The sequence below is a fragment of the Callorhinus ursinus genome, unplaced genomic scaffold, assembly GCF_003265705.2.
Source record: "Callorhinus ursinus isolate GAN/ISIS: 27379988/994484 unplaced genomic scaffold, GSC_fseal_2.0 scaffold4, whole genome shotgun sequence".
In the NCBI taxonomy this organism is placed as follows: Eukaryota; Metazoa; Chordata; class Mammalia; order Carnivora; family Otariidae; genus Callorhinus; species Callorhinus ursinus.
The window spans coordinates 67,242,879-67,262,052 of NW_027397066.1; the positions used below are offsets into that span (position 1 = coordinate 67,242,879).

The 19,174-nt window shown below is 36.8% G+C and overlaps 1 protein-coding gene across 4 annotated transcripts; it reads right to left on the reverse strand.

The window, feature by feature from the left end:
* Positions 1–90: 90 nt before the first annotated feature.
* ABRAXAS1 (abraxas 1, BRCA1 A complex subunit) lies at positions 91–17,417 on the reverse strand. Of its 4 annotated transcripts, XM_073891877.1 has the most exons (10): positions 17,282–17,417; positions 14,901–14,991; positions 14,473–14,607; positions 11,078–11,114; positions 7,953–8,019; positions 6,256–6,449; positions 5,385–5,504; positions 4,122–4,206; positions 1,770–1,884; positions 91–1,355 (listed from the first exon to the last, which is right to left on the reverse strand). In XM_073891877.1, the coding sequence occupies exons 1-10, from the start codon at positions 17,366–17,368 to the stop codon at positions 922–924; spliced, it is 1,365 nt and encodes a 454-aa protein (XP_073747978.1). In that variant the 5' UTR covers positions 17,369–17,417; the 3' UTR covers positions 91–921. The 4 variants fall into 4 exon arrangements, with proteins under 4 accessions (XP_073747978.1, XP_025743096.1, XP_025743097.1 ...); XM_025887311.2 differs by lacking the exon at positions 14,473–14,607; XM_025887312.2 differs by lacking the exons at positions 14,473–14,607; positions 14,901–14,991 and having other exon boundaries at positions 17,282–17,409.
* Between the last annotated feature and the right edge of the window lie 1,757 nt (positions 17,418–19,174).

The following is a 19,174-nucleotide window of genomic DNA, read 5'->3' on the forward strand; positions in this document are numbered from 1 at the left end:
TGTAAAGGTTAAATAATGGATGTGATTAATACTGGAACACCAGCATACTCAGAATCTAAGTTCCTAATCCTACAACAGAAGGTTGACAAATGAATGTACAATTCTGCTTTACGTTAAAATGAAATCTCGGTGATAGACATACGTATACCTATACACATATGTACCATTTTTGAGTCCCACTTTAATTGGCCTTTTCAGCTACTTGACCAGCTGCTGATCTCAGACACGCTGCATTATCAGGCTTGTTCTGTTCTCAAATTCTGGATTCACTCAATTCTGTGTAGAAGACTCTAGACTAGGGAGAGATATTTGTGCCACATTATAGTTTTGCCATAATTAGAACTGCCAGATTTAGCAAATAGAAATACAGGACATGTGATTAAATTTGAACTCCAATTCAAATTATTCATTTAAACAGTAAGTTTTCAATGCCTAATACTGCATGTTGTCCAGGGTTTTATCTGGCAACCCTAGCCATTTATTGTAACTTAAGGAGCAGGAATTACTGTGCCTTAGATAAAAATGAAATACATTTCATATTAACTTTAGACATCTTTTTTTTCTATTGTGAAAATAAGGTTAGTCTTTCTTTTCCAATTCTAAAGAATGCTACAGAAGTTTAAAAGAGTATCATTTAAGCTTTTCCCTCAACAAAAAAAGGGGGGGTGCCTGGCTAGTTAAGTTGGTGGAACATACGACTCTTGATCTTGCGGTTGTGGGTTCAAGCTCCATGTTGGGTATAGGAATTACTTAAAATCTTTAACAATGGAGGGGGACAAAAGTATGGTTTTAAAATAAAGTGCTTTAAAAAATAAATGCACTAGAACTTATGTATTACTGCAAAATACCTGAACATAGTAAAAACAATACAAATGGCTTTACCCTTCAGCCAATTAAAAATGTCCTTTTGGCCTAAAATGATCAAAATGTAGGAGACTGTGGATATTCACCACAACCCTTCATTTTTTCAATGTCTTCATCTGTTTCAGGGCTGCTCATTGTGGATGCTTTCTCTTGATTACTACTATCAGTATCTGTTTTAGATGGTTTGTTTTGTATCTCTAACGGCCGTGACTTCTTGAATTGCCATCCATCATCAGTATCTAAAGCTTTACGTTTAATCATTTGAGGCGCACCACTAGCTGGACTAGCTTCAGGAATGTCAGTGTATTCTACCATTAAGGTCAGGTTGTCTATCACATTGAGCTGGTGGTTGGCAGTACAGCTACTTTTAGAAATATGCCTATTTTTCAAGGAGATAACACATGAATGAAGAAATTCATGATCTGGAAAAAAGGTCCGTAAAGCTTGACAAAGAAAAATGTTCTCTTGAGGGTCTTTTTCGATGTTCTCTCCTAAACAAAATAAAACAATAGTTCAACATACCATATTTGTCCTACAAAGCTTTTGTAATCTATTTGTTAGTAAAGTCAAAAAGACTTTTAACTGAACAGTTCTATCAGATCCTCTAAATTGAGAAAAATGGTGTGCATAATCCCAAATACTAATTTGTATGCCACTGTATTCTAAAAGTTTAAGTTGTATTTTTTAATATCAACAATATAGTATAGCTACAGTAATACCAAGTTCTTTACATAGTAGGATTTAAGAGTATTAATAAAACAATTATTTTTAACCCTAAGGTAGATGATCAGTTAGTAGAGCCAGCTCATCCATAATTCACATCAGTGAGAATTTTTTTTAAAGCAGAATTCACAGTTTTTTTTTTAAAAGCACAGAAGGTAGTGATGTGTGAACTTTTTACTTACGTGCTGCTTGAATTTGTGCCTGTTTTCTTTTTTTAATTTCCCATTTCAATCTGGTTACGTCCTTTAGTAGTTTCTCTACCGCTCGCTCACTGTGTTCTACTTTCTTGCATATACTCTGCAAAATAAAATAAGGGCACAGACAAAATCCAAGTTGTATACTACAGCTAGGTTCACAAATGATAGACAGTCCTTTGTGGTACACAGTATCAAGTATTATTAGCCTTTATAAATACTTTATTTTGCTATTTTCTGAAGGAACTCAACAAGCACTTATATGGTGCTTTATAGGTTATAAAATGCTTTCCAGATGTATTTACTTTCCATTTATACACAGCTTTATCACACCAGTGATACCTGCTTGATAATACACAGAAATAAAAAAGGTATTTCAGTCACTTTGGAACAAAAAATACTGTAGTATTTTGAGAAATGCTTACTTACTGCAAACATTTAACATTAAGAAACTGACAATAAGGAAAAGTAACTTCTATTGTTATGAAAAAACTATTACAGATTTTTAATTAGTGTAAAAGAAACAACTTTTGAAAAGCAGGCTGGCCTTACTTGTCATCAGTTTTAAGTACTAGTTAAAATACCCTTTGACTCCGTGATTTCATTTTGGGAATATATTTTAAGTAAATAATAAAAATTTGTATAAGATGATGTTTCTTAGTATAGTATCAAATCAAAAGTAACTTATTTCCAATTATAGGGTAACAGATGTTACATCTTGTTTTAGAATGTTAGTTTTTTACTTCTTCATGCTTAGTTTTAAAATGGATACATTTTAGGATATTTGCCCAGCCTATTTCTCATGATCTTGTCCAACATGCCATAAAAGTTCACCAGTAACCCCTTTACCAACTTTCATCCTAACTGACCCAAGCAGAGATACCACATAGCCAGATGGCAAATCCCAGTCTTCTGAACAGATCTAAATGCTGTTCTCTGGTTAGCCAGTGAATGAACAAACAGATCTGTAGGTACTATGAAGGAAGGCAGTGTGCAGACACAAAGGGAAAAAGTAAGTTTGATGACATTCTGGCTCCTGGTTCTAATTCCTTCCTGGAGTTCAGCTTTCTGCCTACAGTTCCTATAATATACCTCTACATCCCCTATTTTAGCCTGAGTTAGTACTCTGACATTGCTATATGAAATACACTGCCATTAAAAAGAACTAAAGAATATGTAGCAAAAATGCTTAATGCTTTTGAAATGAAAAATGATTATGACAGCAAATAAAAATGACACAAATTTATAAGTCCCCATCACTGTCAACTATGTAAAAGTATGTATATACTTTATACATATATACAAAAAATTATAAAATATGGCAAAGTGTAAATGGTTATGTTACAATGATGGGATTCTGGATGTTTCTCTAGTTTCTAAAATTCCCGTATTATCATTCACATTAAAATATAGCAATATTAGTAGTGTAAAATGTATTAACCCTACTTCTCTTAATGTGCCATGTTGATGAGAATGGTGGCCATGGAATATACTACCCAGATCTCCATTTGGAGGAAGCATAGTTGACTAACAGCCCCAGCTACCATCCTTTTGGGTCTACTGAAGCCAGAGGCTGCTCTTAACTGACTGAGCACAGTGAGGTATTAGTACAGATCCATTCCAGTAGGAAAACTTGTGCTGAGACTCCCATCAGCCTGGCTGAAACCACTCCGGCCCTGCAGTCTAAAGTTGTCTCTACCCAGCTGTCGTCCCTCCTGTCCCCTTTCTCAGGTGTCAGACTCAGCATTACAAGTCTCTCTGCCCGCTCTTGCTCCTCCCCTCTTTTATCCTTCTCAGGCCTAATCAATCTCTTACATGGCTAGTCCCTCCCATCTTGACGTCTACCACTCAACTGATTCAATGAGACCGAATTCAGTACCGTGGTAGATTATTCTGTTCTCAAATACTGCTTCCCTTTTTATCCTGTAAAAGGATTATATATCCCTGTCTACCGCCATGAAATAGGGACATATAATCTGCCAATGAAATGTGAGTGGAAGTGACATGCCGGCTCTGAGAAGATTTTAAGAGCTGTTGTGAATGTCTACCAGCTTTCTTGCTCTTTTCCCTTGTCATGAGAAGAGCATGTCCCACATAAGGGCTACTCCTTCAGTCTGGGTCCTAGAATGAAGATGGCACTTAGAACAAGAGCAGAGCTGCAGCCAAGATATAATGTGAATGAAACTGAACTTTTGCTTTTGTAGGCCACTGAGATTGAGGTCTTACCGAACCTAAACTACTACAAAAATATAAACCTAATCAAATGTCAAGTTATCCCTAAAAGATTTCAGTTATCAATTTGATATGAACTCCTTTTAAGTGTCTGATATGTTAACTTACCTTTAATTCCTCTTGTAAAGAAGCATACATTTCATTTATTTTATGTACCTCCTTTAAAGATCCATCTTCTGTAAAAAATTCAGAGCTGGAAAAATTACCATTTTGTCAGGCAAATGTATAGAAGTCATTTTAATGCTATAATGAAATACTTATTTATAGTTGAGGAACAACAGAAGATTCTTTTTACTGGTTTTGTAGGGACCGTATTTTCTCAACCTGTTTCACAGCAAAACCAATCAGAAAACTTAGTTTATATATCTTCACATTAGCAGACTTTGAAGCCTCTTAAGGACTATTGCCAGGACTCAAAAGAGGTTAAGTAAAAATAAAGACTGAAGGAGAGAGGGGAGAAAAAGGTTTCTTTCTTGGCAATGGGGACCAGTCAATTTTAAAAATATTTTATTGACTTTAAGTCATCACTGAAAGAGGCAACATTATTTTACATACCAAAAAGGAAAAAAAAAAGGCTAAGGCATAGTTTGTAAAATACCCCAATTTGAGATGTAAAACTGTGTCTCAGAATCAGTGAAATATGGTATTCAGTTTCTATAAAATGGTTAACGCTTGTGGGGACACAAAAATAAATAAAAATCTAGTCCCTTATTCTCAGTTTCCACTCGAGTAAGCACTCTATAGTACCAGTGTTATTTCTGACATTAACTATTCCCTTAATGAACACAAAAAAGTTACAGCTCAGCACCCTACAGGATGAGTGAGTCTTGGCTAAAGCCTCCTATTTTTGTCATTACTTAATATCCAGTCTAATTTCATGCCTTTATAATCTATTTTTTTTTAAGATTTTATTCATTTATTTGACAGACAGAAACACAGTGAGAGAGGGAACACAATTGGGGGAGTGGGAGAGGGAGTAGCAGGCTTCCCGTGGAGCAGGGAGCCCAATGTGGAGCTCGATCCCAGGACACTGGGATCATGACCTGAGCAGAAGGCAGACGCTTAACAACTGAGCCACCCAGGCGCCCTCATGCCTTTATAATCTAAATTGCTGCCTTAGAAAATTATTTTGAGACTAGCTACTTATTCTTAGAATACATATGAGGACACATACAGAATATAAAATACCCCCCCTTTTTTGTATGTTATAAATGAACAAGTGCTAGAAGGAAATATGGAGAAACTAAAAAGTCTGTTTTACTTGAGTAAGGTGGTCATTAGTTTCCTTTCATTTTTATTCTATGTAATAAAAAATTAATTTTAAAAAATGAATAGGAGTAAGTTCAGTGGAAAGCAGTTGAAGAATCTCACCTGTGTGTTTTTACTGCTCGGCTAAAACCAGTGGACTCACAGGAACCCGACATGGTTTTATAACCCAGTTGTTCGGACATGCCCAGATTGGCCACCACTAATGGTATCCTGTGAAAAAGTCTGAAGAAATGAAATTTTAAAGTATAAACTTAAAGTGAAATATTAGCATCCACCTATTATATACCTATATATACTTACATATTTTATGTACAGAGTACCTTTCCCCTACAAGATTAAAAAACAAACAAACAAAAAAACCATTCCATACTACTTACCTGAGATAGAATTTACTGACTTGAGGCAAATGGCTTTTAAAAGTGGTTAAATGTGCACAGTGTAAGATAGTTGTGTGAAAATAATACTTTAATAGCTATCTTAACATGTAAAAATAGGCAGTATTGTTGAGATTTTAGCCATCTTCCATGAATAATAAAATTAGTCTTAGTTGGTACTCTTACTTAATCCTCATATTCCATGAGAATGTTCTATAACTTGGGGGGGCGTTAACTCATTTTGGTGGGCCATCAAGAATGACCTTTCTTCCTTGCAGAGGTTAGAGAAAAGCTGCTCAAGTACTGAGGCTTAGTTCCATATTATGTCCTTTAGCAACCAGTTTTCCACCTTATGGTAAATAATAACAATCCTTGGTGTCAAAAACACTCGTCATCGTTCCATACTAGGCTTCTAATTTCCTTATCTAACCTTCATTTTCCCATCTATAAAGAAACATGGTAGACCAACTTCAGAGTGTTACTGTGACAATCTAATGCAACAATATTTGAAAATATTTGGTAAGAGGCAAAAAGTACAATGAAAACATTGGGTATATTTTTCTATTAACTTAAATTGCCAGTGACTGGCCAACATTTACCCCTTCTGAGGTTTATATAAGGCATGCTCCAGCCGATGAGTAGAGCAGCTTTCTGTTATTATACTTGGTGTTAACAGTAGAAAAACAAGTTCCCGGCTTGAAAGATGATTTTGTAAGTTTTTGTGAAGCAGTCTCTCTCTAAATGTCATGATCTGGTCTGAATGACGTCGGAATTTGTACCAACCAACCACAGCCTGCGAGAAAATACAAAAAAAAAAATCAGGTATATACCTTAATCTTTAGAATTACTATGTGTCTTACTATTATAATTAAGCAATAAAGTTGACAGCCTTAAAAATGGCTTTCTTAAATTTATAAACAAAGCACAAACTTAAGTATACACTTTACTTTTTTTTCTATTTATTTTTTTAAAGATTTTATTTGAGAGAGAGCGAGAAAGCGAGCAAGCAGGAGCTGGGGGAGGGAGGGGCAGAGGGAGAGGCAGACTCCCCACCAATCAGGGAGCCCGATGGGGTGGAGCTCAATCCCAGGACCCTAGGATCATGACCCCAGCCAAAGGCTCACCCAACCCACTGAGCCAGCCAGGTGCCCCTATACTTTACTTTTAAAGTATGCAAACTGACTTACAGTCAAATTACTTTCCATCCAGTTATGGCTACTATTTTAGTCAATATAGAGAAAAAAATTCCAAACTTCCTCTAGTTTTTTTATGGTTTTTGCTATTTTAGATTCTTAGTCTTTAGTCAAAATTTACATGAAGAAAATGTCAAGGAAAACAAGTTAACTTCTGTTTGGGTACTTGGTTTGCTAAATAAGTAAACTGAACCCAACAACTTTTAACTGAAATTTATATGGGAATGATATCACCTACCCCATAGAGTTGGGTTTCAAAATTGAGTAAGATCATATGAAATGGTTTTATAAACTGTAACATCTGCTGAACAAATTTGTTAGTTATTACTAAATTTTTTTAAACTGGAAAAATAGATCTCATGCACAGAGAACTTAATAATTATAAGAAAAACAACCACTTTGCTTAGAGATCTCTGTGTGACAATTTTAGCAACTAAGTATTATATCTGCACTAGAAGAAATTAAAATGAGTTCTCTTCTTTTTAAAACTAATACGTTTTTACAGGTACATTTTAAATATCCAAATATAATTGGGGGGGAAGCCCAAAGCATTTTCATCAAAGGATGGTTTTTAAAAGAAACTCCTTTTACTGAATCTACTTTTATTCTCAACTCAAAGATCAAAATGTTTTAAGAAGAAAGTATCCACCCCCGCCCCATTTTGTATTTGGGGAAGAAAACCCTATTTTGATCACTCAACAAGTCTTAACTAAACACCACGATGTGTGGAGGGTTCCAATGAGGTTCTATATAGCGAAGTGCTAGTAACTGCAGCTATGTAAAAGAACAGTAATGAATTAGGTCCTACAATAAATGGCACTGGAAAGGGGTATGGTAGGAATGTAGAAGAGGAAGAGATCAATGCTAATTAAAATATTTGAGGATGAGACCAAGATTAATACTTTTAATAACTAGTTTTGTTCTCAGAGCAAAACTTTGAATTTCCAGAAAGAACAAGCCTTTCCTCACCTGCTTATAGGATATTGTGAAGACAAGTAAGTGCTGCTTGAAAGTTCTGTTAAAGTATTACACATTTTTTCAGAGCTGAAAATAATACATGTAATACCACACAAACAAAAAACAAAAGGCAAGTCAGGGAATACCTTTTTGACACTTGATAATATTTTCTTCAGTGCTTGCTCATTTAGTTCACCAGAAGAATTATAAAAGCTGTAAAAGCCAAAATTAAAGGCATTACAAATAGGCTAAAAATAGGATTTTACTAGTACTTTTAATCAACCAAAATCCATATACCCACTTGCTGGTCAGATGAAATTCTAAAAATAATGACAGAGAAATTTCTCAAATTAACAGACTTAAAGTGGTTGAAATATGAGGCCCATAAGCAACGAGAAAGGAGGAGTGGAGAAATTTCAAGAAGTAAGTTTGGGCATCACATTTTTTTAAGCCTAAAACAAAACTATCCATTAAATATAAGAAGTTTTAAAGTCTACATAGCCAGTTCACAATTCACTTATTAAAACATTTTTAAAAATACTGATACATACAAAAGAATGTATGAGTAATGAAACACAACACAAAAAGACAGTTTATTCATTGCTAATTCCAAAAGCTATATACTTCTATCAAGTTGAGAAGCACTTTAGGAGCTGGTTGGTTTTGTTTTTGTTTTTTTTTTTTTTTGCGGGGGAACAAGGGGTTTAGATGTTAGTTTAGTTTAGTGGTCTTTGTTCTGCTGGAATGTCAAAGATGTAGGGAGAATTCAAAGATAATTCTAAAAGATTCTAAAGTGTTTACTTCCAGCTTTCTTCCTTCTTCAGTAACAGGGATTGCAGATATTTTCCTCCTTTTAACATTCACTGAGATCAACAATATTCTTTCCTGTGATAGTGAAATACCTGTTACGCAAAATCCTTTATAAATAATACTCACTGTAATAGGCTTTTACTGGTAGTTCTATTCTGTACTGAAAAAATTTAGTTATGTCAAACTGAAAAAAATATATCCTAATAAGCAATGTTTTTTTTTAACTTACAAACTTACATGAAAAATTTTCCATCAAAAAATTTTAATGGGAAAATAGACAAAATGGAGTGTTCCACTTATCAAAAGGGGGTTTCAAATGATCAAACAGATCCCTACACTTTACCTGTTTATTATTCTAACATGAATACTCTAAATACAAGAGTTTATTCCTGCATTTCTCTAGCATGGTCCACTTCCCACTTCTCAAACTGGGGCATCAGGCAATACACTGGGTATATAAGAAACAACAGGATAACAGTGTACACTCCGAGCAAACACTGATTTTATGTGAAGTTCTGGGAAGTGGGGCCATTTTTATATAGAAAGATATTGTGCAGAATTCATGTTAAACTGCGTCATTTTTTAAGTGAGTTTTAGGCTTCAGTGGATTGTTTTCCAGATGTTTCCTCCAGATTCTTGGTAAGTGATTTTGGTGTTATTCAATGGAAAACTTTGAGAAACAATGTTATTAGAAAAGGGTTGGCAAACTTTTCTGTAAAGGGCCAGAGAGTAAGTATTTTAGGCTTTGCTGGACAGTCTCTGCTGCATGTTCCTCTGTTGTTTTGTTTTTTAATTTTTTATTTATTTACTTAAAGATTTTATTTATTTATTTGACAGAGAGTGAGAGAGCACAAGCAGGGGGAAAGGGAGGCAGAGGGAGAAGCAGGCTCCCTACTGAGCAGGGAGCCTGATGCAGGGCTCGATCCCAGGATGTTGGGATCATGACCCGAGCCAAAGGCAGATGCTTAACCATCTGAGCCACCCAGGCTTCCCTCTTTTTTTTTTTTTTTTTTTTAACAACTCTTAAAAAATATATTAACCTATTCACAGATGGCCCTATAAAAATGGGCCATACTTTGGCACCCTCTGTATTAGCACGTAAAACTGAGCATTAAAGCTTATCCAACTGGGACTCCAAGAAATATGGTACCAAAAGGCTTTAACATGTTTACCTGTATTATTTAAAACAAGGAAGATACACCATGGTATGCTGTTGGATTAGAACTGACGAAATCCTCATTCTTCTAGTTTGTGCCCTACCATTAACCAGTTCTGCAGCATTGGTTATAACATGAACTTTTTAGGCCTATTGTTTTACTAAGGGAAAATGAAGTGTGTAGAAAACTTTACTGAATGACAGCCTTTTCAGGTGGTTCTCCTTATGCTTCCCTCCCTTTTATCTTGTAAAGCTAAAAGGCTGAGGCTAAAAGGCTGATCATCATTGGATCAGATGGGCTTCCTCCATTCTAAGACTATTAAGTTGGTATAATTATTTAAGACAGTTGCCAGTAGATTTTGAATCACTTTTTCTTTTCACTCTTCCTTCCTAATCTTTTACTGGTCCAGAGTCCCTTAAGGAAGTACTTTTTAAGACTCTCCACCATGAATCCCTCATTCCACAAGTATTTTTGTATGTCCATTGTATGTAAAACACTGTTCAAGATCTCTCTTTTTTTGGTACAGCAGTTTAAGACCACACGAAGCCTTGATTTCTGTCATCCCCAAACACAGATCTTTTTCACCTTTACTGTTTGCTCCACTGCGATTCTTACACAACCTTAGCGTACATACAGTAGACCTAAGATAGTAATGCTGATTTTTCAAGTACAGTTTATATAAATCATAAAGTTAAAACTACACCATATTGTGGTTACAGGTGTTTATGAAAATTAATTTATGTGTGTACTTTTTTATATATATTATATACCTCAATGAAAAGTTTTTTAAAAATATCGTAGCCTATTAGGGCTGCAGTACTATTACTATCTGTAGGACTAATAACACAAATTTTCACCACAGGAAGGCAATAGGAAGCAGGCTGGATAAAGAACCTAACCAGTTAACAGACAAAAGATTACATTAAATATGTAGTAAGTGAGAAAACAAATGATGAAATAAGCTGAATAAAAGAGTAGAAAAAAGGGCTGCTGTTGATGTATGAGAACGTGTCACTGAGCTTATAATATGCAATGAGGTGACTCTGAGTGTGAGAAAAGCAATCCTCTAGGTAAAGTGGTACCTGGGAGAGTCAGTGGAGACCAGCTAAAGCAAGCATATAAATACAGAGAAAGAACTATTAGGGTTGAAATGAACAAGTGAATTTTCAGGTATTTTTTCAGAAGTCTTTTCATTTTCATCAGTACCACCATGTATAAACTGATAGATGTTTTGTTTTAAAAAATTACTTCATTTGCAGAGAGTAATTTTCATAATGGATCACTTACTTGCTCTTACTACTTACCTGAAAAGCTGATAGCATGGAATATATTTCTGGATGTCTGGAAAAAAGGAATTTTTTGCTATGATTACATTAATTATCATTTGAATAGCATATATTGAGGACTTCATAGCATGAATAGCATATATTGAGCAAAGAAGTACTTTAACATTGTCTCATTTAATTCTCACAACAAACCTATGACACAGATGTTTTATCATTCCTTCCATTTAAAGGTGAGGTAACAGAGAGAATGGTGGGGCCAAAATTCAAACCCAGTGCCTCAGTCTTAACTAGAACACTACATTCCCTCTAAATAGATTTAATAATGAATGGCAACACAAGAGATAAATTTAAAGTTGCTATATTTTCATTGAGTTCTAAAAAGGTTATGCTCTAATTTTACCCAGTTGACAACAACAGCTGCTAAATGGATTATCTTTTGTTATTCCAAGTAGTTGCTTCATAAAGGATTTTTCAATGTTAACTACAGACTAAGGAAAAAAAAAACCCAGTGTCTTTTAGGAAGTGAGTTTTATTCTTGTCAACAAAAATACATCTAAATTCTGTGCGAAAGAGATGAAATTCTATTGCATAAGACACCATTATAAATCTTGTAAGAAACATCAGATGAATATGGTGTTCCCTCTATCATTCCAAATTTTCAGATCTTTCAAAGTTATTGAAGGAACAGCAGGAGTGAAACATCCACACCTGTTAACACAGAAACTTGTCCAGAGAATACAAGTTCTGGGGTGCCTGGCTGGCTCAGTAGGCAGAGCATGCGACTCTTGACCTCAAGGTTGTGAATCTGAGCCCCACATTGGGTGCAGAGATTATTTTAAGAACAACAAAGAGAGAACAAGTTCTTCTGGGCTTCCCACTTTTAAGTGTCCCCTGTGTCAAAAATCAAATTTTACCAGACAGCATTTACTGGATCACTGTAACAGCAATCATCTATTTCAGATAGTCCTGTGACTTGTCCTATTTGTGTGTCTCTTCTTTGCGCAGATCCTACCCAGATTACTAGAAATTTTTTTAGTCACTTAAATCAAAGACATCAGTTTGATTACAGAGAATTTGTGACTCTTTGGCTAGATGAGGAAACCCATTATCAAACTGCTGCTGAGGGGCGCCTGGGTGGCTAGTCGTTAAGCGTCTGCCTTCAGCTCGGGCTCTGCTCAGCGGGAAGCCTGCTTCTCCCTCTCCCTTTGCCTGCAGCTCCCCTGCTTGTGCTCTATCAAATAAATAAATAAAATCTTTAAAAAAAAAAAAAAACCAAACTGCTATTGAACAATCTCTTCAAGTAAATATCTGAAGGCTGGAGGTGTCTCTGCACGTTTGTACCTGCAAGTGCCATCTTCAGAGAAAACTACATGAAATCACCATTTCAATAACTTTATGTGTATATTAGTAAAAATAATTCAGTCTATTTAGAAAAGGAAAAGTGATTATCCTCTTTAGACATTTTTCTAGCAAATGTGTTATCCTCAGATAAATCCCTGTCTGAAAAACAAAACAAAGCTTAACAGAAATAGTCTGTTACTGATAACTGGCCAAACATATGCTGGTGTATGTTTGAAAATGTGTATGATGAAAATCTCATTCACCAAAGCAGTGTAGTAATTTGGTGATTCTGGATTTTACTTGTTAGTCATCTAGTGATCCAACATTTTAAAATAATCTGAGCAAATACTTAAGTGGAATCCTACAGCACTTGCCTAATACCCTGATGCTTAGCATTGTTCCCAGCACAATGGAGTTGCTCAACAAATGATTGCTTAATTGAAGTCCTTAAAATATGTTTGATTACTTTGAGCAGCATGCCAATTACAATTAGGGAGGAAAATGCCCCCAAGGGTTTGCTTTTAAAAGCTTGTATCTGGGGGTGCCTGGATGGCTCGGTTGGTAAGCATCTGAGTCTTGGTTTTGGCTCAGGTCATGATCTCAGGGTCCTGAAATTTAAGCCCTGGGTGGGTTCCATGCTGAGTGTCAGCATGGAGCCTGCTTAAGATTTTCTCTCCCTCTGCCCCTCCCCCCTCAAATAAATAAATCTTAAAAAAAAATAAAGCTTGTGTTTGAGCAGGAAAAAACATCATTAACAAAGTAAAATTACAGACTGTATAAACATGTGTAACACAGGACAAAAGACCAGTTACCTTAAATTGTAACATGGTATGACAAATCAGTAAGAAAAAGCAAAATAGTTCAGCAGAAATATAGTCGAAGCATGCAACAGGCCTGTCCTTTTCAAAAAAAAAAAAAGCTGCCCCCAAAGAAATAAACAACTTCATTTGTAATTAAGAAATACAAATTAAAATTATTTTCATTTATCAAATTGGCAAAGATTAAAAAATTGGATAATACCTAGTAGTGGCAACAGTATGGGGACCCAGGCACTTTTACATATTGTGGAGGAGTCTTAAAATAGCATGACTTTTCCAAAGGCAATGATCTACAAGGAATTTGACTTTCCAATAGACTCAAGGCACAGAGATATATGCACTATAAAGTGTTTATCATTATACTGTTTTGTATTAACAAAAAAAAAGGAGGTCGTTCATTTGTAGTATACAGATACAGCAATAACAGATCCATTAGAAAGAAGGGCAAACTATACACATTGATACTATGCTGCACTAATAGAACAGTATCAGTGGAGATAATTATCTTGGAAATATTTATCTACATATAGTATAATCCCATTTGTGTAAATAAAAATATATACACATTTATATTGTGTGTATTGTTAATGAGTAAAAAAAATACTCATAAAACAGGGGTTGCCACAGAAGAGACTCTAATGAGACTGAATTGACTTTATATATTTACTCTACACATATATACTACATTTATATACAGATGTAAATTTACACATATACTTCCACTTTTAACCTTTTAAAGTGGCAAACGAGAAGTGACACACAGGACTATAAACCGATACAATCTTTCTGCAAAGCAATTTGCTAATACAGATCAAGAATCTTAAAAATGCTCAAACCCTCTGACACCATAATACCACCCCCAGAAATCTATGCATAATAAATGTAGAAAAATGTGTAAGGATGTTTACTGTGGTATAATTTATGAAAATGAAAAATTTAAAGGACTGCTGAAATCACACAGAGAATACAATGCAGTTAAAACAGTGATACTTAGAGGCTTGTTTAATACAGGCAAGTGGTCATGACACAATCTGATGTCATCATGCCACATTTTTTATAAAGCACACCACCAATTTTGTTTTTCAAAATATGCTTAGAAAAAATCATGTATTAGGTAATTAGAAAACCCCCTATATATTTTAAAGCTCCCTTTTCCCTTCTTCCTGAAAGAACAGCTGCCATCTCCTGCAGGTGCTTCACCACCCACTCCTCAACCTCTCTGCAGGCTGGCCTTATACTCCACACGTTACTTACGGTTTTCAGTGATCGAATCAGTGTTTTCAGTTCTCCTCTTCCAACTTTTCTGCAGCATTTCATGTTTTTGTCCGAACTGTTTTATCTTTTTTTGGTCTTCACTTGCTGGTTCCTTCTCCTTTTGCTGGGCCATCTCTGTGCCACTTAAACATAAGCAGGCGCTATTCCACCCTTTTCCCCACAGTAGTCTTATCTGCGTTCTATGTCCCACACTCTATCTTGCTTTAGCAGGCCATGGCCATAATTTTAATTGAGAAATGAATGCAATAAAATCGGCTTTAAAATGTTTTATCTGTTTCTTAAAACAATTTAAAAACTAATTTATGCTGATCCTGTTCAGCATAAAGCACCAAATAGGGGCGCCTGGGTGGCTCAGTCGGTTAAGCATAAAGCACCAAATATAAGAGACACAGAAATAAGTGACTCACCAATTGTATAAATAACTTCAACATCATCCATTTGGGAATCAGTAATACTATTCTTGGCTTCACCTTTCACTTCCCCAAGAAGAAAACCTTCCTATAAGGATAAAAATAAGCAGTATATGGAATACCGTGACTGAATTAACTACTCAGTCATTTAACTAACCAGTATTTCCTAAGTGTTTCACAATGTATACAGAGTGTGTGCTACAGCCCCAGGTACCCAAAAGAAAGACCAGGTGCACTTCCAGTGTAGTTGGGAAACATGAACAGAAGAGCGACTGTAAATAAAATAATAAAATGCATAGAAGAGATTGTAAATACCACTGTGATTTTACCACACCTGGAACATAAAAGGCTTAAATTAAAGCCAGAAATGAGCACACAATGTGTGAAGAAGGAGGAGCAGAGCAGTTTGCCTTGGAACAGAGAAGGCTCCCATTTCTGAGTAATGAAATCATAGATAGGAATAGCGCCAATAATGGAACATCCCAAATAATTAGTCAAGGACTCTGGATTAATGGCACTTTTTTTTGTGCTTCTGGAAGCCAGTGGATGCTTCTGAGCTATGAAATGACACAATGATCAGTGTTTTTAGATTAAAAATTGTACAAAATATTAAAGATCTGGGAATTCGGTCTGATTTCTAAAAGGGGAGCTACGAGCCCTGTTTGTTTTTACACTTGATCTTAGCCAAAAGGCCGAGAAGCGATAAGCCCTGTTTGTTTTTAAAATGCAAGCATTTGAGCGCCTGGGTGGCTCAGTTGGTTAGGCGACTGCCTTCGGCTCAGGTCATGATCCTGGAGTCCCACATCGGGCTCCCTGCTCGGCAGGGAGTCTGCTTCTCCCTCTGACCCTCCCCCCTCTCATGTGCTCTCTCTCCATTCTCTCTCAAATAAATAAATAAAATCTTTTAAAAAAATGAAATAAAATAAAATGCAAGCATTTGCCACAACGGTAATAATGTCTTTGAATTTCGGATTTTTCAATTATTTCACATGGCACATTTAAAGACCCAATATGCTTAATAGACAATAAAGATTTTATCTTCTTCATAATTAGTTAAGAATGCCTCCCCACCTCATTAAAAAAAAAGACCACAAATAGAATGTTTCAATAACTGGATGTCTTTACTGGAGTGTCAGGGGTAACAATCCAGAACTCTATAGTCCGGTGTTCTACACAAACACTGGGAAAGGAAGCAGGTACAGCTATCCAGAAAGCCACCTTTTAAAGATGTTAGCAAAAAGATGTAAGAAATAAGGGCCTAACAACTATGGTACTTCCCAAGGGCTAACATTTTAAGCTACACAGTAAGGACCCATTCTGTTTATATTCACACTAAGGCATTCCAAAATGATTTCCACCATCGCACACATTTTAAATCGCCATATATTTGCTCTTAGCTGGGTGTTAATCCACAAGGTTATTTAAAATTGGATACATGAAAGATATCAATTCCAACCTTATTAGGATTGTGCCAAAAAAACAATTTTAGAAACAGACATTATAAAATGAAGGGCACAATATTTAGCAGAAATCAGTAGATTTTGTTCAGTATGGTATTCTCTAAACTGTACTAGCATACTAAGCACTTAAATCTAAGACACTGCTTATCAGGCTCAAAGTTTTCTGATTTCATAGAAGTTTTTTAAAACGTGTACCGTATTTAAAAAACGACTTCATCCAGAGATTTTGAACCTGGCAGAAGTATAAAATAATAATTAATATTTGAGGATAAACAAATGTTTCCATTATAATTGACTGCATCAGAAAAGGAACTGAGGCCGCACAATTTCATAAATTTAATACCAAGGCAAACAAAAGTCAGATACCTGATATACCAAATTAGCCTTTATCATCCACTAAGCCTTCCCCGAAAACAGCCACTGGATGCATCCTCTACAATTCCCTCACTAGCCTACCATTTCAACAAACACGCGCGGCGGGTGCTGTGCACGAAAAAATTCTGCTGTCTTTGAAAACTACCGGCGGTAGTGAGGAGAAGCGGAAAGTTAACCCGCCACCTTCCCAGCGTAGTGGGAGAACGCTATGTGAACTTTCCATCCTTTCCTAACCAAGTTTACCCACAAAAAAAGGGAGACTGCTGGAAAAGAGAAACGGGGGCGTATGGCACACTCCGGTCCGGGCGAAGAAATAAATACTGGTTAGAAGAGGGAAGGCTAGTCTTGGAAAAGACTTGGCGGGCGGTAGGTACACCTAGGACGGCCCAGGAGCGGGAGAAGGCAAAGCGCCAGGGCAGAGAGCCGGGGGGGCGCCGTCGGGGAGCTCGTGGGCAGGGACCGGGGAAACGGCAGCGGGGGGCGCCGGCGCGCGGGGCCTCTTCCGAGGCGACGGCGGAGCCCCCTCCTCGCCCCTCGGCTCACCGTGTCCGAGTCCGTGTTGAGGTGCTGGAAAGCGAGTGCGCCGAGCACAAAGCCGGAGAGCACCGCGGACGTGCTCTCGCCCTCCATGCTTCCGCAAGCGAAGCGCCGCGACAGGGTGCGGAGGCGGGGCGCCCCGGGCCCGGGTCCTTATGCGTCACGGCGGCAAGGCGGGGCCGAGCGAGTAGGCGGGGCCTGCGCCGGCGCACCAAACGCCGCGCGCTCCCGGAGGGAGGGGGCCCCGGGAGGCGCGGGCGTCTTCCGGCTGGGAGGGTGCGGCAGTGTGGCTGTGGCGGGCGGGGCCAGGGCCCTTGGGTTCTTCCCTGGCGGTGCCGTCGGGGTCGCACCGTGACCTCGGCTTCAGACTTCACCCTCAAGGCTGGTGGGTGTTGGGACACCGTTGCAGAGCACCATAAAGCGTGTTTGGGTGGCCAGCTGCTGCTGAGCGATCCGTGGCATATATGCAAACTATAAAAAATGAACAGTGCTGACAGAATAGAAGCACTGCTTATGTCATTGTAATAGCACAATGGAAATGCCGTGTTTATGGTTTCAAAGCCTTTAACTCATTGAAACTTCTAGAGTACTAGTACCCCTTTCAGAGACTCTTTTCTAGAACATTCCAGTGATGGTCGGTCCCGTGGGGGTGGGATGGCTTGGGTTTCTTTGAAGGTTTGCTAACTTTTAGGAAAATTGAGGACTCAGGGTAATTTAATGGACACACTGATTGTGAACATTGTTCTGACAATTTAATGATCTGTAAGCAATGCTGTGTTGGATCATTTGATATAAATAGTAAGGGGAGTGCGAAGACCAGGGCTTGACAATATTCCACACACAAATATGGAAAGCTATCTTTCTTTTTTTATTAATTTTTTAATTAACATATAATGTATTATTTGTTTCAGGGGTACAGGTCTGTGATAAAGCTATGTTTCTTAAATGATTAAAAGTCAGCAAAATATCAGACTCCTGAACTGAGTTAGTATTGCACATTTCTGGGTTTTGTTGTATGGTAGCCATGTTTGGCTGAGTAACACCTTGAAGACAGATGTGTAGAATTATGTGTTTATTACCTAAGATTAAGTTTCTTGCCTTCATTTGAGCAAAATCACTATTGATATGAAAAGAGTTTTCACATAATTTCTGTTTAATAATGGTAATGATCTGAAGGATTAAAAAAATAAAATGTAACCCTATTCCAAGAGACCAGAATTAAACCCTCAATATAAAGTCAAATAATTTTCAACAAGTTTGCCAAGACCATTCATTAGGGAAAGGACAGTCTTTTCAACAAATGCAAAAGAATAAAGTTAGACTCTTACCCTATACCACAGACAACAATTAGCTCAAAATGGATCAAAGATGTCAACATTAGACCTGAAACTATGAAATTCTTAGAAGAAAACATAGGGGGAAAGCTTCATGACATTGGATTTAGCAATGATGTCTTGGATGACACCAAAGGAAAAAATATGCAAATTGTACTTCATCAGATTAAAACCTTTGTCTGTCAAAGGACATTATCAAGAGAGTGAAAAGGCAACCTACAGAATGGGAGAAATATTTGTAAACCATGTATCTGATAAGAGATTAATTTCCTGAATATATATAAAGACCTACAACTCAATGACAGCAAAACAACACAATTAAAAAAGGAGCAAAGAACTTGAATGGACATTTCTCTGAATAAGATACACAGGGGGCCAATCATCTTCCTTTATTTAAAGTTGTACTCCATAGTAATAATAATAATACAGTCTCTACCTCAAAATCCCCATAAACTTTCACCACATGAAATTTTTATAGACGTTCTCATGAAGATTGGCTTGACTCCTACTATGACAGATTCCGCCCTGGTACATTTCTAATATTGTCAAGTATTTTCAAAATACC

Coding starts and splice junctions, on each gene's coding strand:
- ABRAXAS1 (XM_073891877.1), bottom strand. CDS start 17,368: ATGGAGGGCGAGAGCACGTCCGCGGTGCTCTCCGGCTTTGTGCTCGGC. Junction 8,020..11,077: donor CCATGCTATCAGCTTTTCAG/GTAAGTAGTAAG, acceptor TGGCTTTTACAG/CTTTTATAATTCTTCTGGTG. Junction 1,356..1,769: donor GGCACAAATTCAAGCAGCAC/GTAAGTAAAAAG, acceptor TATTTTGTTTAG/GAGAGAACATCGAAAAAGAC.